Raw genomic sequence first — 27998 nt, 5'->3', positions numbered from 1 at the left:
TCTTTCCCTCACACACCCTCCCCCCCAGTTTATTAATATAATTTGTTTTATCCGAGTGTTTCTTTGAAAATAACTGCTGTGTATAAATTAACTGATAGTATTCATCCCAATGCAATGCAAATGGCAGCAGAAAACACAATAATAATGCCTTTGTAATTAGAATACTTTGGGGTTTTGACCTACCAGTCCCAAAATAATTTCACTAGGATAGCAGAAAAGGCAAATTACTCCCAACATTATACAGTAAAGGATTTTTGCTATATTCCCAATGCAGTAATGATTCCTGTTATATCTGGTATAGAGCAAATCCCATAATTTTTGCTATTAGTTGCTAAGAAACAAATTATAATTGCTGCTCAAATTCTTTACTATTGTACCCTTTTATTGCCCTGAAGTGTATTCATTTTCTTTGTGAAGATTAAATGATCAATGGAATAATTCTTTCAAGAACAATTAATAACGAAAACATTTGCAGAAGCCACCAATACTTCTGCATTTTTGTGACTAAGTAAACAAACACAACAACAGAAACCTGCTGATTAATTGATATTACTGTATTAAATTGAATGAAGCATTTGGCACACCTGAAATCAATCATTTCCAAGATGGTGACTAATTTCTGGCTGTTGAGAAAAGATGGTGCCTTTAATCATCAGTAATTTCAATTATCAAACCCCTTGGAAATAATTATACTAGATAAAAAGAAATCAAATCAAATTGGGAGATTTGAGATGTTGTGAAGCAATGGCTCTTTCCTCAGCCCAGAAAGACTCAGCAAATGATTGCCTGTGTTCATCACAGTCTGGACTTTCATTTTGCCAGGTCTGCTTGCTGGTGAGGGGCAGATATTCAGCTCTCCAGCTTCCTCCTTCCTTTGTTCAGCTGCTTTTTTTTCAGCTTCCACCTGTTTTACTCAGACAGGATCCCACATCCAACATATTTCTTTCTCCAGTATTTTATGCGCCTCCGACTGCCTCAACTCCATATCCGAGAAGTCTTTCCCAAGTTAAGTTTTGCTGGCAGCCACAGCTAGGAAATACCATCTTTCTGAGAGCCACCTCCTGCTAATGGTTCCCTGCACCTCAAGGACTGCTTCCCCTGGTATTCCTGTGGCTACCGAGGTCCTTCTTGCTACAGTTGGTTTTTCCTGCTAGTAATCTAAATGTGACCTGTTTTTTGAGGAGAAAACATTCCTCTATGCCCTTGTTTTTCCTTCTTGAATTAAGACAGGCCCCCATGAAACACAATGGCTATACATATGCTGGTTCACGTTCTAATTAGAATGCATCAGAGCAGACTCAATTAATCAGGTCGGCTCTGCATTCTAATTAGAACACTCCAACGTAGCCTCATTGTCATGTGTATTAAGCTCCAGCGCATTAAAAAATGGCTGCCGGGACACTTTATCTAAACCTCATCAAATGTGGTTTAGATGAAGCATCAAGCAGCCATTTTTAAACCCGTGGGGGCTTAATACACGTGATGGTGAGCCGTTTTAATTAAAACCACTTTAATTTTCTTTTTTTTTTTTTTTTTAATTAAAACCACTCAGGAACCACTCTAATTAAAATGTCCCACCATTCACCACATATATAGGCAACCAGGGTTTCTATATTGCCTTGAGTATATATAGGGTGGGCTGTGGATCAGTAGCCAGTAGTGCATTTCCAGGTAGAGAAATGAATTAACAGTAGTTTTTATCACAATAGGACATAGAGACTTCATCCAGAATCAGAACCCCCTTGTCTTTGGTCACATTGTGAATGCATTTGCTATGGTCCAGAAGGAGATATTCATTAATAAGTTAATATGCCAGCCCCTTCATTAAATTTCTGCACACACAAACATTTCCACATCAAATTTTCCCCTTTGCTCAAATCATTACTTCACACACCACTGTCTTAAGCACAATCACAGTGTGCTTATCAGCATAGAACTTCTGCCCCTTTGCAACCATGTATTCTGATGAGTAGAAAGAAAGCTAAGCCACCATAAGCCATATTTTTTTGATGAATAGGACCAATAGGGAGTATGTAAGAGACGATATATAACCTGCTTTACTTCCATCTGTGATGGAAGGGCCTTTAACTTACATGAAACACAGACAAGAATTTATAGCCAGTTTGTTTGCACTCAAGGGTTATAAATAAGATGAATACATTAGTACTTAAAACAGTGGCAGGGTATTTGTAAATAATCAGTGAACCCTATCTCAATGCAAGTAATCTTGTAAGCCACTATTGATATTCAGGAATGTGTTTCAGTTTATATGATGCAGAAAGGCAGTGATGGAAATGATGCCCATGGGAACATTGTGTCCTTATATGGACACCGCTTAAAAGGACTATCAGAGAAGTAGCTCTTCTACCTGTGCTGGAGAGCTGCCATCAATTTCTTTCTACATCACACAGAAATCAGTTAGATAATAAGAGGCCCTGCAATTTATTACAATACAATTGTAGCCATGAAGCCATACAATTTATTAATAGTTGTGCTGTAGAAGCATAGCCAGTGGTGTGGCAAAGGAAGAACATCTGTTCTGTCCATCCTATTTATCCTTGATTTTGTTAATCTGCCTAGAAGTCCTGGCCCACTAATGGGCACCTCTCTGCTCCTCCTCCCCAGTTTAGCAATTAATTTTGATGCAATAACAGGTAGTATTGGGATTTAAATAAAATCAAGCCTCCAAGATGGTAATGAAGTGTCTGGAGAAGTCATTTACCTAAAGTTAGATGAAAATGAACTGAGACTACAATTAAAATGTGATTGAGAGAGGTTTCATTGATGATTAATAAAAACTGCGATGGGTTGCAGAGACTTTAGGAGTATTTCATATCTTGTAAAATTCTGGAACCAATTACACAGTTGCCACCAGCTTTGTGGGATCTGCTGGGAAATAATGGACTGTGAAGTGAGTTACCCTACCAGAGTTTGAAACACATTATCTCAAGAGGGTTAGTGTTAGGGTTTGTTGGTCGCTCTCTTGAACATTAGGAGAAAGCAAGGTTTGCTTGGTAGTATCTGTTGACACTGGATTTGGACCCAGCACTTATACCTTTGTTCCAGGCAGGCACAACCCTCAGACCGACCACACCACCTGCCAGTTGATCATAGGCAAATTTACTGATACAGAGTAATAACAGAAAAGCAACAATACAAACAATCAAGCAATTCTTTATCTACCAATCCTAGGGCTGTCATCAGAGTCAAAGTACATCTGGTCAGGATACAGGCTCCACTCTGAGGGTCTCTCTCTTAGGTGTCAGCAGTCTGGAGGTGGGATGATGAGTCCCACAGCCCCCCTCCAGGGGTACATGAGATGGGCTGCTGGTATGCCCTTGGCCCATGGTGGCCTTAGGGACCCTTCCTTGGGGATGTGGATAGGGACCCCTCTCAGGGAGGAGGAGGGACAGCAAGGAGGGACAAGAAGGAACAGAGATGGGTGGGAGGGACGAAAAGGAACCAGGAGGGACCCGTTATTAATCTTAAGTCTCTGCTTTTGTATTCTTCTTCCCCTCAATGACTCCTGATGACTGTTTATCCGTGGCTATCTCTGGTTGGCTGCATCTCTGTGGTCACATGTCCACCTAGCCTTCCAGGCCTTCTCCTAATTGGGTCTGTTCCCCCCAAACCGGGACTTAGGCCCCCCTGCTCTCTGAGGCCTTGTTGCTGATGTCACTTATTTTGTGGTATGGGAAAGTATGGTACATACTTCTTTGGTTCCCAGGCTGTGTGTCCTTGTTGTGTTAGACAACCTGTCTGCCTTGAAGGCGGTGATCTCGTGTTATGGCATGCCCCTTTCAATTCTCAGGCTCAAGACCATCCATTGGCCTTGTTGTGCTAGACAGCCCGTCTGCTTTCAGGACCATGAGAAGCTGTGTGTGCATCTCCCAAGCTCTTTAGAAATCCATTTAACCCCTGCTGCTTACCTTGACCCCTTATCATGCATATATTTATACCGATAAGCCAATTCCCCCCAAAACAGGCCTTTAAATGCCATTTTTAAGCCAACAGCATCTTTTATTACACCAGCTAGAAGGACATGAAATAAGGTCACCCATTTTCTCTTGTGGTTTTGAAACACAGTTTGGATCCCAGGCCAGTTTCATATTAAAATAAGCCGGATCTCCATGTTCTCTGAAGAATGATCATATCTTTTTACTATCTAAAATTCAATAACATTTCACATTTAATGAATTGGCCAGTACAATTTTTCACTAAATTTAGCTAATTCCTCTCTCCATTTTGGTGTGTGTGTACTACACATGCACACACACACTTACACACATGCACTAGTTAAAGGATGACAATATATCATTTCCATGGTGAGACTAAGCAAAGGTTGAGATGTTCTTTAGGTTGGTTTTGCCTGCTTCCCATAGCCTGGCACAGCATCTTACGTTGTACTATTATCAGTGGAATTTCCTGTTCTTTGCTATCTCGTTCCTGAAGCTTTTATAACCTAACTGTATTACCACCAAGTTAGTTCCAGTTCATGGCCCATTTGGCTGTTTACTCCTAGATTATTAGAGTCATTGGAGTTCGTCTGAAATCTAGCCCAGACTTTGAAGGCTAAAAAAAAGGGAATGATAATAGCTCCTTAAAGATATGTAGCCTGTTGTGAATATTAATGTCTCTGCAGGAGCAATATTAATTCTCTGAGCAAGAATACCCTTACAAAATATTTTTTCTGGGCATTTTTTGTGGTTTATAAATCAAAATATGAGAAGAAAGTAATTGAGTAATGTACATAACTGTTAATATGTAGCTTGTCTTTGGATAAAGTCGGGAACCCTAGTTATAGTCACGGATGACTAAATTACATCTACAAATTATTGATATTCAGTTTGTTTATTTTGGAATGAAATAGCACGAATCCATAAACAGATGTAGAAAATATACTGTACATTAAAACTGTTGTTTCAGTTTTAAATGGAGTAGTTCAGGGGTGGGCAACCGGTGGCCCAAATGCCACAAGTGCAATGGGAAGCCTCTGGGTATAACATGCACCAAATTGGGAAGGGGACAGGCAGAACAGTGTCATAGAGGGCAGGGAGCAGAAAACTGAGCAGCAGATTGGGCTGGGAGCACAAGGAAGGGAGCAGAAAGCAGAGCCGCAGATCAGGCAGAGGAAGAGGATCAGGCTTCCAGGAATCATGGTAGCTAATTTGTGGCACGCCTGCCAAAAGGTTGGCCCCCACTAGAAGAGATCATAATGGTGCAGATGATACTCTAAGGCACCATGTTCCAAGATCCCCATTATTTGGGGATCCTGAATATTGAAAAATATATTTCAACCTAGCTCCAAATTCTTTGCAATAGAAAATACTGAGTTGTGACTTAACTGAAGAATGCTTAGTTTTCAAAGAAATGGAGAGCGCTGGGAAGCTACTAGAGTTGCTGTGTGCAGATATCTTTGCTTAAATAAATTTTAGTCAAATTTGGAGTGATGGTGGGTGATTTGAATGAATGTTGACAGTCCTCAGCTCTCACTGATATGAGTGAGGGTTTAGACTGAAGGATTGGTCCTTTAATGAACTCCTGGGTTTTGGGAAATGATTTTGCGTTATAATGTCATTCTTATTCTGGTAGGAAGTACAGTGAATTTGCCAATGTAAGGGACAATGGCACTCCAAATGTGGTTGTCAGAGATGATGTCTCATTTTGGTTCCTTTTGCCTGTGTGCAACAAAACGTGACTTCCATTTTATAACTCATTAGAATAAAGATATGACCAGAATGAGATGCTGGTTATCTGAATGTGATCTCAGATAACATAAACATGCACATCCTTCATAGGCATCGTATCGCCTCAAAAGCTCCAACTGTCTGTTGGTGCTTTTTGTTGATTTTTCTCTAAAGTTAAGAGAAATCGTTCTTTTGAAAATGCCATGCCTGTGTGCTTGTTGGCTTGCATGCCCCAACACAACATAGAAAGTTGGGGTGCCAGCTAATTCGACAGGCATGGGGTGCTGAATAAGACAGTTAGAGGATCTGTTTTGGTAACGCTCCTCGGTGAGGCAGAAGAAAAGCCTGTTCCTCTGATGCTATGAAATTATTTGTGCTAAGAACAGTACTGTGCGACTAATAGATTGCTTGATTTGGTGTCTAAACTGAAAAATCAGAAGGAGAAAAATGTATATTCAAGAGATTTTTTTTCTTTCTTTGCCAAATACTAGAAAAATCATGTTGGGTCTGTTCGAGTTTCATTTGGTTTTCAGGGTAGTATTTTTTTAAGCTTTCTAACTTAAGCCAATTCTGAAGCAAAAGTGTTGTTTCAGGCTAAGAATCAGAAAAGCTTATATAGAAAATTGCTAAACAGGGATTCTTCTCTGACATGAAACATTCGTTTTTAAATGTACCGTTGATCTACTTAAAGTATAGGAGACGGATTGTTTAGAAAACAGACAACATCTTCATGCAATGCCCCTCACTTTTGGTTCACACTTCGCTTTTTGAATCTACAAGGGCCTATTTGGATTTGGAGAGGTTGGGCTGACCACTTCAGGCTTCTGCAGCAGCTCCCTTTCTTGTTAGCTTGTGAAAAACTTTATGATTATAACTTCATAATGGTATAACTTTCAACCTCCTTTGTCAAGTCACTCAATGATCAGCTCCAACAGGTGATCAGGGACCCTGGTTTGGAGACTTTGTTGCCTTGGCAACCTCTCCCCTGACAAACCATTTTTCTCTGCCAGGAGATAGCTTATTGTCTATGATGTTTGCATTTGAATAAGGGATCATTATCACATAACAGCATCCTATTGTTAGGTCTGTGCTACCATCCTTTGGAATTTAGGCTCAGCAGGGCAGTACATTTGCAACAGAGGCAGTAAAAGGTTGTGTGTTGAAATGAATTTGCCACCTTGGTAAAGATATGGACTGAGAGTTCAAAATCTCACACGGAACTCGTACGTTGTACCAACGGATTCCCCAAATCATCATACGATGTGGGATCTTGTTCAGTGCACACCATAATAAGCTTCTAGCAACATTTTCATGGGGGGGTTGCCTCTTTCTTCTCCCACTTAAATTGAAATCCCAGTGAAAATTCGGTTCCAAGGGTGAAATTAGAAAGCATTCATCCTAAGACTTGTAAACTACTTCTCAAATCAGTGACTCTAAAAATTATTCATTAGAACGCCTGCTCTTCAACTAAAATTCTATTAAGCTCTGTATCGAAGGGGCTTTTATTCTGAACTGCGCAGGCAGCTGTACAGTCTTGACACAACAGCAAGGACATAGGCTGAAGAACTTAATCTTTCTGATTTTGTGAAAGGGATGACATAAAATCCCACTTTTAAAGCCAGCCACAGGTTTTATGGAGACAGTGTTTAGAGATATTAGAGTCATAAATAATAGGAGGCAAATCTTGTCAACTGTTTCGAGAGCAAAGGGCTTTAATGCTTTTGTGGGTGCTAGTCATCAGTTAAACAGCTTTTAGCCCACTCTCTATAGTTTCTTCTGAACAATATCCCCTAAACTCTATAGCTTATTGATATGCACTGCTTAAAGGCTGCTTTATGAACTAAATTAGCAGAGTTTGTAGTCTACAGTCAGTAAAGTCACATTATTCCATAAGCAACAATGCAAATGACTTCTTTTTCCATCTGCTTGTGTATTTGTGTCCAGAATATGAAACTGTGGGTCTGTTGTGTGTATTAGGGCAATGCAAATCTGGTAAAAACAAGTTGGAAGACTGTGTATGAGCAATCTCTCGACAGAACCTGTTTTATCCAATCTAAACCCTTTATTCAATAAAATGTCATCGCTGGCCTATTCAGAATCACCTGGGACTGATTCCTTTGGTCCTTAATCAAGAAAAATTCTCATTGATTTTAATTTAAGGCCTACAGAATTTGGCCTTCAACTTTATAGTACAGTATAGATCCAAGATTCTATACATATGAAAAGGTTATGTGCACCACTGGGAAATTTTTTAAAAATAGCTAAGGGGTTTAAGAGTACAAACCCCAGTGAAAGTCAGCAAGACTTTCTCCTTAATATCTTTAGGCACTGTTGAAAATCCACGTTGGTTCTTGGCTACCATGCATATGAAAATGTAGCTATATGATACACTGTATATTAGTGTTTTCTTAGTTAATGCCATGTACATTATTGTTTGGGTCCTCAGTGCAAGATTGGGAGCTATAGTGTGAGATCAGCCTGGTAAAATTCCTTAACAGTTCTTCAGCGCTGATTTAAGAGCCCTTGGGCATGTCTGCATGTGCCCCTGATTGTGTAGTTGGTACTGAACAGTCGTTTAGGACTTGCTACTCATTGCTACTGCACAGTAGCAGCGGCATCACGGTTAGTGCCCGCCAACGCTACATCGCTGTAGCTACAGTGATGTAGCGCCTCATGTAGACGCGCCCCTTGTTTACCGAAGATCATCCTAGGTCAACCAAACTACGACATTTTTTTTTTTTATGAATTGCCAACTATGTTCATGTCAAACCTATTTTAAACTATTTATGCTTCGAAAGGCAGGCTTTGTGTCAAATATATTTGCATAAAAGCACGCAGTATTTTCTTCTATAAGCATGAATATCTATCATATTTCTTTGTTTAGAAAACAGAACCTAACAGAAAAAAAGAATTGATTGATTTAAGCATGTTTCAGTTAGGATATAGAGAAATGAAAACTTATCTTTCATGTAAGGTCTGAATTAAAAAGTAGTATTAACAGTCCATGACCAATCTTTATAGAAAGTTGTAAATGTAATGATAAAGGGTTAACCAATAGAGGATGATTTCATGACTGTGCATCAGTCAACCAAATGTACAACTGTGCTTGTTTCTACTAGATGCAGTCACATAAATTGGCTTTCTAAAAGACATGTTGACACCTGTCACTACCAATTTGAACCATTTGCCACTCCTGCAATTTAACAGTGTAATTTTATTTTTGTTTTATGAAATAACCCTCATACGTATGTAACACTTTGCTTAGTTTCAGAACTGCCATAATTATGAAAAGCATGCTGGGTTCTAAAAATATGCCAAGCATTGTTTTAAAATAAAAGCCTATGGAGAAACAACCATGGAAACACTCCTCCGGCAAACAAAGAAATGCAAAACAGAGCTTAGCTTTCATACAAGATATGGACCTCTTTGTCAAATCACCAATGACCTGAGACATACAACCTCCTAAGGGAAGTCTTATTGTTTTCATTCTTTTCTTCAGGGGTGCAGTGAGTTCAGTAGTTGAATTATTTCCACATTGTAGCCAACCACAGGAAGCAATTGGATCTTGTGTACAAATGCTGCAAACATTGTGTGCGCATTCAGATCTTAAAAATTAAGTAATTAGTTAAGCGATAACAGAGAATGGGTTTAAAAACTAACTGCAGAGGTCAACCTTATGCTAGCTGTGTCCCTCACACTCTTTGGTATCCATAAATTCATAGGAAACAGAGTTCATCTTGTCTTTTTCTTGCTACTTGGAACACTCCTGATCTCTGTTATTAACCTATGAGGCCCTGCTGCCAAAGGGCAAACTGACTTTCAAGATAAGCATTGAGGTAAACATTATATAGTAAAGTTTCTATATTATGGGTGTATCTACACATGTATTTAGTCTAGCCTAAATTTACTGTGCAGTAAAGTACTGCAGAGTAAGGGTTTCTGGGTAGGTGTCTATACATGCAGGGATTAGGGAGTAGATTTGCTCCCAGTTCCCTGTAAACCCTGCAGTGTGCCCCTGCTGCCACCAAGGGGAGCTCCTGGCTCTCCCTGGGTGCGAGCCCACGGGGTGGCAGGGAGAACCAGGCCGGGAGACAGCTGTCTCCTGGCCCTGGGAGGCTGCCTCCTGCTGGGGCAGAAACAATGTCCCCCTGCCCCAGCAGCAGGGAGCTCCTAGCTCTGGCTCCCCAGTCAGGGACACAGGCTTGGAAAGAGCTGCAGGGGCGGGGTAGGTCCCAGTCCCCTGTGTCAATCCACCAGTGGGGCAGCTAGCAACTAGCTCTCTGCTAGTTGCTCCATTGGTGGATCAGGGCAGGGCTAGAACCTGCCCCACCCCTGCAGCCCTTTCCAAGCTCCATGCTTCGATCACCCAATTGGGGCACAGGGCTGGGACCCGCCCCTGACCAGGACAGCTCCCGGCTAGTCCCGGGCTGAATGGGGAAGTCTGCATGTGCAGCCCAGAGCTGGCTGGGGACTGGCCAGAACAGGATAGTACCTAGCCACCTCTAAGCTGCAGGTGCTTCCCTGTGCAGTCTGGGGTGGGCTGGGAACTGTCCCAGTCAGGGGCAGGTCCCAACCAGCTCCCAGCCCCTGCTCTGTGATCACAATTGTGATCATGGAATGGGACTGGGGGAGCTTGTTCCCCACCCAGGTCCATGAGCACAGAGCTGGGTGGGGAACAAGCTCACCAGTCCCAGGCAGCAGGGAACTCCCAATGCCGGCTCCATTATCGTGGGGCCACTGCTGGGAGATTCTTATCTCCTAGCCTGGGCTCTGCATCATGGGGCTTGGGCTGGGAGACACTTATCTGGGATGGGTAGGGAGGGATCTGGGAGATGCTTATCTCCCAGATAAGGTTCTCTCGGCCTGAGCCCCGTGACCATGAAGTTCAGGCTGGGAGATAAGGGTCACAATCTGGGAGCAGGGGGCTTGGAGCTCCCTGCTGCTGGGGTAGGGGGACATAGTCCCTGTCTGGGCTCCTGTAGCAGAGCCTGCCCCAGCAGCAGGCAGCTCCTGGGGCCAGGGAGCCATCTCCTGCCCCCTGATGGACAGCTGACCAGGAGCAGATTTGGCTCCTGGTCAGGCGCCTACATGAGCCCTACAGCACCGTTACTAATGGTGTATACATGTTCTACTTGCATTTACTGTGAAGTGAGCACGTGCATGTGTAGACACCTGTGCTTACTTCACAGTAAACTATGATAATTTGCCATTAATTGTCTCATGTAGACACACCCTGTATTATTGCTTTAATCCAGGGGTACTCAAACCCCAGTGGGTCAGATCTGGCCTATGGACATCCTGCCCTTGAATCTCCAAAAAATTGACAGCAGGAAAGTGGTGGGAGCATTAATTGCCACACTTCTCCTGCCCAATTTCCAGACCTATGGGACACTCCATATGCCAGTTAACAAGGCCCTCTGTGCTAGGTTCTGCCAGAGTGGAGGGCCAGACTGGCACACGGCCCCATCTGCGTGCACATGGCCAGGCCGGGCCAGCACATGGCTGCTTCCAGGCTGCATGGGGCTCGGCTGCCTGGCTACACAGCTGTTTATCTGGCCGCTCATTCATCCAGCCTGTGGAGCCAAAAAGGTTGGGCATCACAGCTTTGATCCATGTAAAGCCAAGTGCTTCATAATCAAGGGTGGAGAAACACAGCAGCTCTGATTTGCTTTCACTTGGTCTGCCTACCCTATAAATATTGATGCTGTGAATCTTAAAACTTGTGGGAAAAATATTGCTTACCCAAGCTAAAGCTGGATAATTATATCTATCAAATGCCATATGTTTCAGGTTAAAATTTCTGTATGCCGCTTACTATGATTAAGTACCAACTTTTACTGTTTATTGGCCCTTTTAGAATTTTTTGGACTTCTGTTGCCTTACATATGATCTTTTAGAAGCAAGTTACACAATGTTCTGTATTTTAAAATGATATACCAGGAAGAAAAGGTAAATGTGCCAGCTGTAGCTGGCAAGTTCTATGACCTTGGATATTTTTCAGAGAGTTAGTATGCTATAATGAACCTCAGGCTGGCGTTACTTTATGCTATTTAAATAAGTTGCATTCGTAAAAGTAAGGAGTTTAGATGCATCACATCCATGAAGATGATAGAAACTGCAAATATTGTTACACTTCATAGAAATTCAAGTTTATTCTAAAGGACAAGTTTTAATGCATACATGCTAATAATACTTCTCATTTATCCAGAACATTTCATCCTTGGATGTCAACTCTCTTTGCATATATTATTTAATTAAGCCTCTTTAAGGTGGTGGTTCAAGTGCTGCTCTACTCATCTATACTGAAGAGTAAACTCCGATGCAGAGAAGTTAAGTAATTTACCTAAGGTCATACAGCAAGTCTGTCACAAAACACTTTTTGATAATGCTCTAAATAGATCTCAAGTTTTCTTACAGTGAAATAAGCCGTATGAAACCTGTTATAGAGTTAGTACCATGTCATGTGTAGACAAAACGAGAGGCATGTGTGCATGACACTTTAAAGCAGGCTAAATGCTTTTGCACCCCTTTAATAGTGTTGCTGTTTGCACATCTCAGCAGTGTACTGCACATTAATTCCAGCCGCTGTAGGAAATTTGGTGGCATAATGCGCCTTCAATGACTTAGAATAGTGGGGGAAAAAACCAGATCTTCCCCTACCCCCACCCTTGAAGCCTGCCTGAGCTGCACTGGGGCCCAGTGCTTCCCTCCACAGCTGCGGTGCCCGCTGGGACCACCTGAGCCAGGTGCCTGTGGGCGGGTGCCACCTGGCAGGGACCACCACCGCTGTGGAGGGAAGCACCAGCCCCCCTGCCCCCCCTCCCCACAGCCCAGGAACCGCTTCAGCCACCAGCAGCTCACTCTTCCTTCCCCACTGGAGAGACATGTAAGTCAGCAGGGTGTGTGTATGACACAGGGGTTTAATCAGCCCTAAATTGAAGCAGTGTCTTTTAAAACCCACCGCTTCAATTGAGGGTCCCCATTTCGTCTACACACGTCCTAGAGGCAATACAGTTTGAACGGCATCCCTCAGTTATCTTAGTATGTATGTTCATGAATTAGGACCTTGCATGTGTAGCTGTTCTTAATTTGAAGTGCATAAGAGAGCAGACCATGCATTTTACATCACTTTTACTCAGCCAGATTTGATACTGATAGTATTTGTTCTGCTGATGTTTGAAGGAGTTTCCCGCTAAGGTTTTGTATTATTATCAGAATTCAAGTCTGAATTCATAACTCATATAAGTTACGTGTCTCTACAGCAGGGAAGCCTAAAGTATTGTCCAGCTGATATTTAATAATATCAGAATTTTTGAGGTATTGAATCAAAGTCAATTCTCAGTTGCTCTTGTTTTACACCAGCTTAATGCAGAATAGAATTTAGCACAATCAAGGAATGCTACTTTGATTGGTATTTCTTGATTTCAATTTAACCTGTGTTCCTCATTTTCATAATTTGCATCACATAATCTATTCAGGAATTAAAGCTCCTCAGTAAAGTCAAATCAGTTTTATTTTTTAAATACATGATTTATCTTTTCCTCCACTGTTTCTTTCAGAGTTATAGATACAAATTCAGGGCATGTCCTATTTGAAAAGATATAATTATAGGTTAGATTACATTGGAATGATCTACTGTGTGGCACAAAAAGCAATCTAATCAGCAAGCGTATGCCACCCAGATGAACAAGGAAGTTCTAGGAATTTGAAAAGATGCACTTTGCAGAAGGACTTTAAATTCTCTCTCTCTTTTTTTAAGAAACTCTTTGAAGTAGCCAAGTCATCTTTACTTGCCTTCTTATAACCCTACTTTAGATTGTAGTTCTGTTGGCTCTATCAACATAAGCAAGAAGAGCCTCAGACAGGTTGTGAAAGGTATTACTTTATGGAAAGCAAGAAAGGTGTATATAGAGTGCATATTCTCCTGAAGTGGTATCTAATCCTAGCTTCTGTGTTTCTGGATGTCTTTTAGAGAGACCCAAAGCAAAGGTCTTCAACATCCCAGATTTCCTGCATAAATTCCAATTCTATTCTGCTTAATTATTCCTCCTCCACCTTCAATTATAGTAGCAAAAATGGTTATTTGTTTCCTGATATGAATGTAGAGTTACTGCACCCTGTTACATATTTCAGTGGTCAACAAAGACATTTGGCTATCTAGTTGGTCTCAGTAGTTGGTATCATACTGATGCATGTTGAAAGCACTTTGGTCTCCAAAAGTGTGAAATCATCATAATTTTCATGTTGCATAATTGTCCCTACTCAATTTCAGTAATTAATTAGTTCTTTAATCAAAAGAAATCTATATTTGAGGAAGAACACTCGGGTTAAATAGGACAAAAACTCAGATATGTACGTTCAAGTTAACTTTTTTCTTTTTAACAATTGCATTAATGAATCTCATCTTAATTAGTTTGGAATCAAGAAACTACAGACTGATTTGAAAACCGTTCTCTGATTCAGCCCTTTCCTTCCTTCTTCAGTCATTAAATAATCACAAATTATGGAACAGGATAGTACATACTTTTTACAGTTCAAGAGCCAAGGAAATTTACATACAGCACAATGCAATTTTTACCTGCTTGATTTGTATTTCTTTGTGCCCTGCATTTGAATTATAACATCAGTGTTTTACACCAGCTTTTAATTACTTGCTCTTTTTATTTCCTCAAAAACATTCACTTAGGAGAATTTTGCAGACATAAAATTTGTTTGTGTCTGGTTTTTTTTGTCATATAGTAGTTGATATTTTGCTCCCATATATGGAAGATTTTAGGACTTTTTAGTCAACTTCATACCATCTTCTGGTAATGGCTAGTGCTGGTCTTTCAGAGATGTTCTCAACATTTTTATATGTGCTCATTCAATGACACGATGCTGTACCGAGAGATGAAGTTTCTCGATACCATAAAGAAGTGGTATTTCCTAATGCTTGTAAATACTGCCTCAAAACTCTCCAGGGTGTATGGGTATATTTTGGCTATGAGCCTGATCCTTTTATAAAATTATGTTGTCAGACTTCTTATATCTTGCAAACCATTCCATTTCATCCAGTTGCCTTTGAATCAAGCCCAATGACATGGGTGTGATTATAGCATATTTTCTAGGCAGGCATCTGATATTGATTGGAAGACAAGAGATGATGAATCTACCGGTTTCATTATCACTTTTATACAAATAGTTAATCACCCTCCCTACCAACTGTGTCTAATTTGAATTTGTTCAGCCTGAATGTCTAACCACTGGTTCATGTTATGCCTTTCTCTCCTGTATTAGAGTGCTTTAGTACCCAATATGTCCTCCCCAAGAAGGTCCTCGTATTCAATGATCAGGTACATCTTAATCTTTCTTCTGATGAGCTTCACTGAGACTGAGCTTCATTTGTTACTCAAGTGGTGTTTCGTTCAGTCTGTCAATACTAGGGCTGTGCAGAGCTATAGTCCCCAATTCGATTCGGCAGAGATTTGGCCCGATTTGGTGGCCAAATCTCCAAATCCAAAGAAGCATTTCCGGTCCACTTCTGGGTCTGCTGGCAAGTATGCTGGGGCCCCCCCACCGCACCCCTCTGGCTCGGTGCCTCCTGGGTCTAGGGGGGGCACCCAGGGTCCCCCAGGAGGGCGCAAGGGGTGGGGCCCTCAGCGTGCTCCCTGGCAGACCCAGAAGTGGACCAAAAGTACTTCAGTCTATTTTCAGGTTTGCCGCCAAGCACGTGGGGGGGCCTCCCACATTCTTGTGGGATCCTCCATGCACCCCAGCATTGCAGCATTCACAAGCCACAGCTGCTACCTCAAGGTACGTAGAAAAAACTTTTAAAACTGTGTCTATGTCTGAATCGCTGATTCTCCAAATCAGCATTAAATCTTCAGATTTTGATTCGGCTGAATCAAATCAGGGACAGTGATCCAAATCAACAACTCGAATCAGCATCCCTGATTCAGGCCGAATCTGAATCGAATAGGGCCCACTTCGCACACCCCTAGTCAATACCTTCTCTAATTTTTAATATCCTTTCTAAATAGCAACTGCCAGAAATGTACATAGTATTGGAATTCCATTGTTGGCTTCACTCGTGCCATATGCAAAGGAAAAGGATCCTGCCTCCTATCCACCACTCCCCAATCATTTATCCAAAGATCACATTAGCCCTTTTTGCCATATAATTTTACTGAGAGCTTATGTTAAGTTGCTGGTCAACTCTGACTCCTAAATCCTTTTTCCAATTCATTGCTTTTCAGGTTTATAGCATCCCACTCTTAAGTAAGCCTGCGTTCCTTATCCCTAGGGATCCTGGTTTTTTGTCAGGTTTCCAAATTGCTTTAAAATTGTAACTATATGAATAAAACATTTTGCTCAATTGATAAGTGTGTGTGTATGTGTCAATGCCTCTGTGTGTGTGTGTGTGTGTGTGTGTGTCAATTGAACACAATGTTTTATTGATATATTTACAATTTGGAAGCCTACCATTGCCTCAATCACTACAATAAAATAAATTCTAAGTACATATACATTTTTGTATTTGATTTTGGATTTTTATCATGGAAAATTAGAGCTCCTGCTGCCCCCTTTGCTCACCAAGACACAGATCCAGGCCTTTGACTCCCAAGCCACAGCCCCCCCACAGCACCTTGCTGGTGCCCCTCCTTCCCCATCTACAGTCCCCCAGCCCTGTTGATGCCCCTCACTCCCCACCCAGAGCTCCCTACTCCCTGACCCTGCTTGGAAGGGCCCCCGACTACCAGGGCTATGGGCCAGCAACCCGAGTCCACAGCCTCCTACCCCTGCAGCAGTGCCCGAGCCCCAGCTGCCACCCATGGCTCCCCCTCCCCTGCACACAGTGTAGTCAGAGCGAAGCCCATGGGGGCTCTGCAGTCCAGCAGGTGGGACCTGGTGTGGCAGGGTAGAATGGGGCCGGGCGGGGAAGCTCCTTGCTACTGCAAGCCCCGTGCCATCCTAACCAAGTACCCCCTGCTCACCTAGCAGCAGCAAGGGGCACAATTCCACGGGCTGGTGGCACCTTGCCAGGATGGCACGGGGCTCACAATGACAAGGAGCACCAGGTCCAAATCCACGTGTTCCTCCATTAAAATGAGGAATGCATTTTTTTTTCTTTCTCAGTTAAAAGGGAAAATCTGCAGGGTTTTTTTTCCATTTTTCCATGGGAAACGGAAAACCCAGAACCCTGCTTATCCCTAAACGTATAACTTTGGTTTGACTATAATGAAACACAATTCTGGGTTAAAGTAGCTAGTGTATAACTTGCACTGTAATCTTATTGGTGGTGTTCAGGAAGTGTTGGGGGCTAGTATATTTCCAGACATGCTTTTGGATCCACATCATGGAAATTTTTGTTCCTACTCTCCCTTGTCTGTCTGTGGTTAAGAATGATATATCATCAGGCTCTGCACTGGTCATTTATAACTAATGCTTTATTCAGTATAGAAGGTTGTGCTGTGTGACGAGGAGCAAGTCATTGCCAATGAATCAGCATAAGCAGGACTACCAATATGATAAACAGAAACGGTGCCGTCTCTTACTGACATTATTTTCATAAGGTTCAATGTAACTGGTAGGTTTGGTGGGTAGATAAGCTAAACAGAGTGACTGTCCCCAAACAACTGGGACATTACAGAACAGTTGTTCTTCGTGCATTCAACTTCCATATTTTGTGGTAGGGGGTTCTCACCAATGTAAACCAAGGGTAACTACATAGGAATTCAAGTCTGTGTGAAATCAGTATAATTGTTTTCTGGAATCCTCTGCCCTTTTTCAAAGGTCTTCAAAGTGCGATTTATTTTTTTTATATTTTTGTTTAGTCATTTATATAACCTCATTTAAATATATATACTTCCACTGGCATTATTCTTGATTTGTGTGATATGAAAACTTTTAAAATTATTATGTTGTTTTTAAATAAATAATCTCTGGAATTATTTAGAAACCAATATCATCACAAAGCCAGTAGGAGATTTATACCCCAAACTGATTGAGGCCTGTTTCTTGTATAAAACTCACATAATCCTTTGTGGTCTTGATATATAGCCTAATTCTTAATGTCATGCTTGGTAGCCTATTAAGTTATAAAACTACCATGGTAAATGAAGACCAAATAATTGTCTGATACATCACTGACAGCCCAGCACAAGTACTACACCACTAGTAACCATATCTATATATTTGCATGATGTTTAATGTTTTATTCATTTCAGTCACTTCACATGATTTCAGTGCTTCTCACTGAGAAGTTGATTTGTTTAATATATTTGGAGTATTAACATTTCTTGTATCTTAGAATTTGCATTTTAAGTAGCCTCAATTATCCAAGGTCTTCTTCTTATAAGGAATATTAAGAGAAAAATCTAGCCTTTCCATTTCCTCTTTCAACATAATTGGTCTAGGCCTGAACAACACACACAGGATGATTATATCCATATTACCAGACCTCCAATATCACTTGGTCCCTATGCTGTAAGAACCTAAGCAAAATACACCCTCAGCAACCTGCTTACAGTACACTTAGGAGGGAGCAGGGGTTCCCCTGCTAGCTGAATTCTTTGCTTACCCTGCTGACTTTTGGCATCTATACTCTCCCTTACTCTGTATGAAGCTGAGTAAACTGATGCCACCTTTCTTTCGATGCATCTCAGAAGGAAGGCTTTGTACTCATGGGACGGGCAACAGGAAGAGATGGCTAGCTAATTAGAAAGGGTCTAAAGTTTAGGGCTCATGCAAGAGCAAAATTAAATAGTTGAAAAGAGGAACTGAAAGGTGGGGAACTTGAGTAAGCGGTGCTTAGATAATAGGGCACAGAGAATACGGGAGGTTTTTTTAGCAATAGAAGAGGACAGACAATGGGAGGGAGTAGACCCCAGGCAACAGAGCATGGGCAGCAAGACTGGAGAGGCACAACGGAAGAAAGGGTGATCAAAAAGAAGCAAAGGGAAGCAAAAGGAACTAACCAAATAATGTAAGGAGCAGGGCAGAAGAGAGAAGCGAGTTCTGTTCTCACTCCTTAGCATGGCAATATATCTGTTCACTTGTCACCAAACTCCGAAGACACCGTGCGTGTCCTCTGTGTACAATCGGTGCGCTTCATGCAGGTCTGCAATTATAATTTTTGTTAAAAAGCCATTGCTCGCCATTCAATGAAGACTAAATGATAACCTTATCTCTGGTTCCTGAGAGCAACGAGAAAAACAAAACACAAATAAAATGTAACAGACTTCTCAATATGACAAATCCCTGCCAAGTACCAAGTGCCTTTAAGAAGGGTGTACCTGTGAAAAAGAGGGGTACGTGTCCCAACTTTTCAGATCACAGACTCGAGGTTAATCTCAAATTTTTAGGGAGTTTCAAATTAATCTGTTTAATTTTTGTGTGTGCGCGCAGATTCTGACCATTTTAAGAATTGGTTTTAAACATTCACATTCTGAAACTTGTTCCTTGTTTTGTCTTGTTAAGGTATCCTTTTCTTAAAAGTGACAAGTTGAAGGAGTCAGAAACTGTGAAGCACGCATTGGATAGGCTATTTAGGTTTATGTAACCCTGCTGTCAATAAACCAAAATGGGAAAAAATCCACCTTATGGACTGCAGAATCTTTGAATTTGGGGGGGAAGTCAAACTGGAGTGCATAAATGACAGGTTAGGAGTTAGTTGCAAGGGGAGACGTACATAACTGAACCACTTGCACTGTAATTCACAGTCATCTGAAGCTGCAAAGGGTTGTTTTCATTTCTTCTCCGAAGCCATCCCATTGATCTTTATCATAGAAAGTATAGAGAACAATTTTCCACCTACTCTTCATGCAGGGGTAGAGGGGCGCTGGAGAGGTGTGTTTTCTTTGATTGAGGATAGCATAAATCGAAGAAATGTGTAAGAGCACTACTTTTGCAATAAAGCTGCTTCTGGAGAGATTTTCAGCGAGTGCATTTAGCTTTTGTTTGGCAAGTGGTCTTGCCTCCATGTATTGATTGTTCAACTGTGCAGAATTTAATTTTAAAATGGAACATTTTGCAGCATTTGACTAGAAGTTTCTGGGAAACGTTCTCCTTGCATTTCGCAATAAATGAGAGCATAACTGAGCCTCTTTTTTCAACACTGCTAATCCTGATGCTTTGTAACCCATTTAGCAAATCAGCAGCTCAGCTTTTTCGCACTTCTCTGGAAAGATTTTATAGCAAAAAAGTGATGTATGAAATCTCATATTAATAAAGTGTAATTATTTTTACCAGTTATACTATGGTACAATCATTTGCACCCTATGAAATTATATAAAGAAAACAAAACTGCTGGTTCTGAAATAAATGGGCTAAATATGTTTTGCAGTGCATTAGCCTTTTCTTGAGTTTTAATTGTGTTTCCTCATGTAGGACTAGATCATAAAACCCTTCATACACCCATTTATGATTAGTTGCTCACAATTGAAACCAAGTGAGCTATTTGTTTTGAGTAGCAGGTTCACAGCTGTGCCTTTGTTCACTGAATAAGGCTAAGTACATGCATAAGTGCTTGCAAAGTCAAGGCCCTATTTACAAAATTCAGTATTTTACAGTGAATGATCTTTTATATTTTCAACCTGGAATTTACTTGGAAGTGAGCTCCAAGTATTCCTCGCAGATCTCCCGAATGGGCTACTTCCTGCACTTTTCATATCATAAATAAATTACTAGGTGTTTTGCCAACATCCAAAAAAAAATTAGAGACTTTCTCTGTGTTTACGCTCATCATTACATTGAATACTCTCTCTCCATGTAAATATAACCAGAATTTCAGGTATCAGGCAACAAGGATCTGAATTTTGACAAATGACCAAAAGACCCTTTATTGTCCCTCCCCACTCAATCTTTGACAGAGAAAATACCAAGGAACACAAAGACAAAATGCATAACTGGGTCTCCCATTGTGGTTAATGGGGTTGCGCATTCTAATCTAAATATTCATGTATTAAGTTAATATATTTAATTTACTGTTTGCTTATTAAGGGCAACCCTTGCTTATATTGGTGAGCACTATTCATTGAAATAGTCTTTCTGGCTTCAGTAGGAATCCTTTGGTGTTCATGATTATAAGCAGTAAAGAACAAGGCTGAGTAGGGAAGAGGCAGTCCACAGTTCTTAGTACCTTTAAATGCAAAAGAGTTATGAATTTAGCAATATAAAATCATGAGATTTGTTTAAATGCTTTTTTATTTGCCTCCTTGTTTCTGAGCCTTTGAGCCAGGTACAGACATTACACTTGTACCAATCTAAGTGAGGAAGGATCCAGGGTTTCCAGTTCCCGTGGGAAGATGGAAAAAATGCGGATTTTCCATTTTAAGCAAGAAAAACTTGGATTTTTCATTTTCACAGAGAAACACGCAGGGGGGAGGGGCGAGCTCTGATTTTTCCTGATAAAAAAAACTCAAAAGCAAATACCAAAATGTATAGGCACTTAGAATTTCTTGTATTATAGTGAATGAGGCGCTGGTAGGTTTCCAAATTTGCTTTCAAATTGTAAATATATCAGTAAAACATTGTTTTCAACTGATACCTATATCTAAAACAGTGTTTCATTTTAATCATGGATTTGGAGTTTTTTAATCGGAGGATCTGTGATTTTTAAACAGAGAAAACCAGGATCCCTGGTGATCAGAAATCGGTCTATACCCATAACAAAACAGAAGTACACTGCACACAGACTGAATTAAAAATGTAGGAACCTAGTCTGATTCCCTTCTCCCACCACCACCAAAGGGTGAATGTGCATTCTGTTCATGACTGATCTAAACTATACCGCTTACAAAAAAGCTGTGCAACTTAGATGGATTCTGCCTTAGGCTTTTTGAATGTCTGTCCCTATCCTTGAAGTGCACTAACTCCAAGGTTTGCTCCCCCTACAACCTAGAATGTAAACATATTTGTATAAAAAAGAAAAGCAAGCCTCTCGTGTAACCATTCCCCTCTAAGAGATGGAGCTGCAAGCAAAATATCAAATATGGGAAGGCTCATGACAGAGGTGGCAACAGTAAGAATGTAATAATAAGCTTGTGCTGGTCTAGAATCCTGTCTTTCATATGGCTGCACTGTGCAAAATGTTTTCTTGTTGTCAAGCTGATCTCATTAACCACATGCGTTGCTCAAAGTGCAGGTGTTGACTTGAAGTAAGGCGGAAGAAAAACAATGGCAATAAAGTCTCACGACAGAGCAAAGATGTGTCTTTGGATGTATGCAATAACAGCTGAACAGACTGGAGAAGATCTCCTGAACCATGTAGTCTGCTCCACTGCTCCAGGGAACTGATCCTGCAATCTTTGCCCATGTGAATAGTCCCATAGGAAATCATGATCAGTGACTATTTGTCCGGTTAAGTCTACCATTCCAGCCCCTCGGGCAGAGATGCCCTGCAACAGTCACTTCAGTGTGCTGCTGCTGTTATTTATTATTTATGCCTCCCTTCCTTGGCAGATTATTCCATTGTGAAACTGGTTCTGCTAAAAAAAAATGTTTCCTAATATCACATTTGATCACCCACCCCACAACACCATTTTGGTTTCGTACCAATAATACATACAAATGGGGTCTGTCCTGTCCTGCATCCTTGTGCAGTCATAACTCCTTGGGGGAATTCTGGGTGCCCACACAAAAGGGAGCTGGGCCTCGAGAAGGATTGCTTCCCCATTGCTAAGTGTAAAAGGCCATTTTCCCCTTCTTAAAGAGCTCTCACCATGTGGATATCCTGCAACTTTTCTAGACCATGAATAGCAATGGATTTGTAATGGATTAAGAAGGCAAAGAAATCCAGACCAAAAATCTGTTGGACAGACCCAGAACACTTGACGATTTCCAATCCAGAGGCTTCCACTAATGCAGGTCTTTCCTTATCTATGCATTGTGCTGCGTCCTGCATTGATTTCGCTACAGATAGGTCCAGATGTTCATCAGGATCTGTCAATATTATATTAATCATGAAAAGGGCTAAGCACCTCTGCAAAGAGCTGATGGCCATCAATGTACTCATTTAGTTGACTGACATCAGTAGGAGCTGAGATGTGCCGCTGTGTTGGAGCAGAGGTGTAAGGATGCAGCCGGGTGCCTGGCACAGCTGCGACACATGAAGTCAGCAGTGACTTCTGGCCAGAGGAATAATAAGCTCCTTCACTAACTGGGGCAGGGGCGGATGGTACAGGATATGTGGACTGCTGGAGTGTGTGGGGTGGAAGGGGAGGGGTGAGAGGAAGCAACGGGGAGGGAAGCCTTACTTGCTGCTGCTGCTATATCAGTTTGGCTCAGGCAGCAGCATCCCCAAGACCAGGCTCCCTGAGAGCTCTCCCTGGTGCCCTGTTCATTTCCCTCTGTCCGCCCGCCCAATATGTTACTGGGCACAGGGCTCCATCTGCAGTGACAAAGGCACCCCCCGGCCCACAGATACAATGCTGGTTGCAGTGCAGCCCTGCCCAGGTCCTGTGCCTAGGCAGGGATGGCACAGGGCTCTGCATGACAAAGATTCCCAATTCCTCAATAGCTGGCACCTGGGGCTGGCTCCCCACTAGCCCCACCCTCGTTACACTATTGCTTCCAGCTGCTGCTGTGGCAATGCTTGAATCACGGCAGCAACGGGTGCTGCTGTGGCAATGCTTGAATCACGGCAGCAGGGGGGTTTTTCCGCCCTCCTGACCCCCGTTTAGTTGGTAACTGCACCCCAGTCGTCACACCCTAGTTGCGCTACTGTGTTGGTGTGTTCACATTTACACAAACAACTCGCTGCAGTGCACTGGTTTCCTTCATTTCCCTTCAAGAGCTATCCAGCCTCTGAATATGGACAGTGTTATTTGATCATGAAAAAGAGTGTATACTGTAGGATAACGGAACATTTTAAGATGGACTAATGTAGAGAGCAGCGGTCCAATGAAATTAAGCTGACCATTATGTGAATATGGCTAATCTTGTCAGTAACCAGTGCTTTCATTGCAATCACTATTTTTACTTAGCTTGTGTTACTTGGGGGGTATGGGCCATCTTTTTTGTCTGTGTTTGTGTTTAAAATACTCAAATCCTGGTCCAGAACTGGAGCCCCTCGGTACTATCTCAGTATGAATATTATAATCCATCTTCCCTTCCAAACAATGCTTTCCCTATATTCATATGCTCACAGTGACTGAGGCAATAGTGAAAATCTCTCAGCCCAAGGGGCAAGAGAGAAGGAGGCTGCTGTCACACAGACAGTTTGCATGTACGTAACCATACTCCTATAAGCCAAGAGCATATTTTGGCAGGATTTAAGAAAACACTTTGAGATTAAAACCTGATTTAGTGCCGTGTCTAAAACAGAGCAGAGGCTTCCTCCAATCTCTGTACTGTGCGTGCGTCTATGTTAATTCTTAAAAAAAAAATATTGAAGGAGATAATGTTCTTATTTTGCTATGCTACGATCATTTTCTTATTGTTCAGTGCATGTATTGCTTGCGTATTTGCGGTGTCTTTCTGTTTCACCAAAGGACAATTTTGATATAGCCAAAAATGGCTCATCTTCATTGAAAACAAAAAGAAGTGAAGACTCCAAAGCAAGTTATTGTATAAGATAAAAGGGCTACTTAAGTGACTCACTGCACAGGAGCTCCCACAGCAGCTGATGCTTCTGATCAATATTTGGTGCCAGGACTTGGGTCACTAAGTGTGGCATCAACAATTAACAGTAGGTTTCCTCAACCCAGTGTGTAAGGCAGGGAGAGAGAAAATGTTTTCACGGTGCCTATAAGAAAGCATATACGGGTGGGGAAGACGAAGTGAAAAATGTGGTATAATAAAGCACAGTGCAGCTAATGTGTGTCAGCTGTATCGGGGGCTTTGCTACTGGGAATCTCGCAGTGCTCAGGATTGCAGATTTGCAGTCCCACGCAGGCTGTACGAGGCACCAATAACAAGGCTCCTACAGAAGACAAAGAATCATAATCTGCAGGCACGGGGTATAAAATGAATGAGGATAAATGGCAATTTACAGCAATACTTCCTCTCAGAATGGCTTTATATTAATTGCATGGGCGCAATATGTAGTCAGAATTATCTCTGAGGGAGAGTGCTGCCATAAGTGAATCAACAACTGTCCACCCCTACCCAGCCATAGTTACCCATGTGAACATTTATTGAACATTTGGCTGCCTCTATTTTGCTGCCCTAGGTAGCAGCCTGTTTTTCCTATGTATTAGAAGCAGACTTCAGCAGACATCTCTTCCAAGTTCACTTCATTTTGCATCTCCCTCAGAAAAGAAAACAGCCCTAACATGCATGCAACCCTGCTGATTTACAACGATAATGCCATTTCATTCTCTTCTTCCTTCTTTCTTTCTTAACAGATCTTGAAAACTTCAAAACAAGAACAAGAAGTACGGTCTCAGTCCGTCAAGGTCAGGGAATGGTACTGTTGTGTGGACCACCGCCCCACTCTGGAGGTAAATCATGCTAGCTGGGGCAATTCATAGGCCGCAGAACAGGGTGGGCCACCCGGGCCATGGCCCGACCAACTTTTAGCATGCTAATTTATAACTTATATTTATGCATAATTGTCATTCCAGTTAAAACTTTATAGCTATTTTTTTAACTGCATAGGTAGCTAAATTAACAGGCTAAAAAGTTGCTCGGGCCATGGCCCAGGTGGCCCACCCTGTGTCATGGTCTATGGGGCAATTTGCAGGTGTCTCGGTCTCTTGCGCTTGAACACTTTTCAGGAAGGTTTAAACGTTTTCAAACCGGTGACAAATTGTGGGAAGGTATGAGATTGAGAGAATGATCCAACCTGAATGGTTTAATGGCTTTTATTGAGCATCCAGACATGTTAGTAAATCTTCAAAGTGAGCATGATAAACGCAGACAAACGACTAAATTACACAGTATAAATGCATGTGCCTTGGAAAAGAAAACATCACAAATACTAGTATATACATATTCAGGAGATAAACAGAGATTGCTTGGAGGATGTAGCCATTCATTATAAATCTACATATTTGGTGTTCTCCGAGAAGGGATCAATGGCAGGCTGAGCCGTTTTCAGCACATTCTCCTGCCTTGATTTGGAAAACTCCCCTTCCTTCCTCCTGATTCATTCACCTCCTTGCTGCTCAAACTTTTTGCTTTATCTTCCATTTCATGCCCAGATCTCTCCAAATTACATGTTAGGTAGGAGGACTGCACTACCATCCCACTGCACCCTTGCAGATGCAGGGTTTTATTTATTTCTGGGGGAAAGGGAATGTCAGTGAGATCCATAAAGATCCTGGGATTCCTCTTATGGCTTTTAGTGCCTGTCTGTGAAATTGTGGGCACCACTATCTGGAGCTCAGGTGGGATGGAACAAAATGTCCACCACCTGAAGTCGATGCTCCTTTTTGGTCCACTACCATTTTTTTTAATAGATACCTATTTAAACCAACCAGGATTATAATGCTTATGAAATGTTCAGAAATATGCCCTATTTTCCTTTTGGAGTTTACACAAAAATAATCAGTAGTGCAAACCTTTGATGCTTTAATCTGTACCCTCCTCCTGACCTCATTCCTTACTACTTCCAAAGCTACAGGAACAGCAGTGATCATGATCTTATAATATTTATTTTGTGCAAACGTGTAGCAAATCTTACATCTGTGCAGTGGGTTGGACTAGATGACCTTTGCAGTCCCTTCCACAATGCTGTGAATAGGCAAGGAATGCCTATAGCAAACTTTGCTGAGAGCACAGCGCTGAAGATGAAAGAGCTGAAAAAAAAATGTATGGTAGCATGGAGCAAATATTTACAGTGTTCAATTGGGCTGCTAAAGCAATAGATTGGATTGTCTTTATCTAACTTCTCATCATTATCTATCTTCAGTGTGTAATCACTGCACAAATGTTGCTGGTCATAAAATAATTTAGCCCCTTTTAAAATCCAGCCACCATAAGTTGTTCTCTTATTTATAACATGATGCACCTCTCTAGATCATTATGGTAAAGGTAGTTTCCAGTTGGGCATTTCCTAACAGTTAATGGCAGTCTGAGTTAAAGCCTATTGTCTTCCCCTTAATGCTGCCCTTCCTCTTGGTCACTAAGGGTGAAAGGTACCAGCAAATAGCACTTCTCTTGTTCTCTCCCTCTGTGACGGAGCTCGTATAGGTCACCAAGTCCTCTGGACTGGTCCAGCTCTTGGCCTTTGCACTGGCCCTTCTCCATACATAGATGTACATAGAATTCCTCTACCTACAAGAAACAAGTTTGCCTCTAGGATACACCACCTATTAACCTCAATGAGACTTGCAACCATTTACTCTAAGGCAAAATTTGACCCTTTATTTTGTGATCCCAAGACTTTAAACATTGGGTAGAGAAAACAGGATTTGATCAGGGTAATAATATTGCTTCCGAATTTGTACAACCTTGAATTTCTTATGACAAGGTATGCAATGGCCTCTTGATTCTAAATGCGTGTCTTTTTTGTAAGGAAATATCCAAATATCTGTAACGGGGAAATGAAAAAGAAAATGTCACAATAGCTGTTGTCTACATATGACATAAAATGATTTGTTCCCATGTGCCAGCAGGTGATGCTTATCAAAACCTTGTACCTGACTAATGCCAGCATCACTAATGCTGGTATCCAAACAAGGAAGTTACTTTATCAGCAATGAAAAGGTTATGTTATTTCAGCGGCAAAAGCCAGCCTGATTTCATGAACTAGCAGATTTTATAAATGGATAAATATAATTGAAGACTGTAATGATTTTTTAAACTAAAGTGTCACTTAAAGAAGATAATTAAAACATTTAGAAAATTCAAAACAATTGTTTTTACTTAATCATACATATTTGATTATAAGATCTGTGTTGGATGTATGGTGCCGAGTCAGGCTTAGTTGGCTGGGTATTTATTTAAACCCATGCATTTCTGTTACAGCTGTTACAAATCAAGCATTAGTGAGATAAGTTAGTCACTTATTATATCACCTTGACTGGTATTAGTCTCTATCACAGGCAATGCATTATGTGGCCAACAAGCAATGGAGTGACTTGTACAACTTCAGTGTATTATCACTAATCACAATGATCAACAATCAACCATTTTGGCTGAACTCCTGCACTCGGAAACTATTTCTAGCACTCCACATCTACAGAGTCATCTCTATGGATCATTTCTTCTTTTTTTAAATAATGATAATGCTTTTGTACCTGTCTCCTCTTTGAATCTTTTCTCATCAGCTAGCTGAGAATTGCATGGCAACCCATTTACCATGATGTTACACTTAGTGCTCAAACACAATTGGCTAGACAGAGCACGTACACATAAACTGGTATAAGTGATCAACCACCAGTTCCA

General features: G+C 41.4%; 1 protein-coding gene across 1 annotated transcript in view; it reads left to right on the top strand.

Moving 5' to 3' along the window:
• CNTN4 (contactin 4) overlaps nt 1-27998 on the top strand; it is a 575590-nt gene that overhangs the window by 390793 nt on the left and 156799 nt on the right. Inside the window, 1 exon segment of the mRNA XM_006026697.3 lies at nt 25013-25108. Within this exon segment, the coding sequence (XP_006026759.2) occupies nt 25013-25108 (96 nt within the window).

The sequence above is a fragment of the Alligator sinensis genome, unplaced genomic scaffold (genome assembly GCF_000455745.1).
Source record: "Alligator sinensis unplaced genomic scaffold, ASM45574v1 scaffold984_1, whole genome shotgun sequence".
Taxonomy (NCBI): Eukaryota; Metazoa; Chordata; order Crocodylia; family Alligatoridae; genus Alligator; species Alligator sinensis.
The sequence above is the reverse complement of the archived record's forward strand: the minus strand, read 5'-3'. Positions and strand labels throughout refer to the sequence as shown.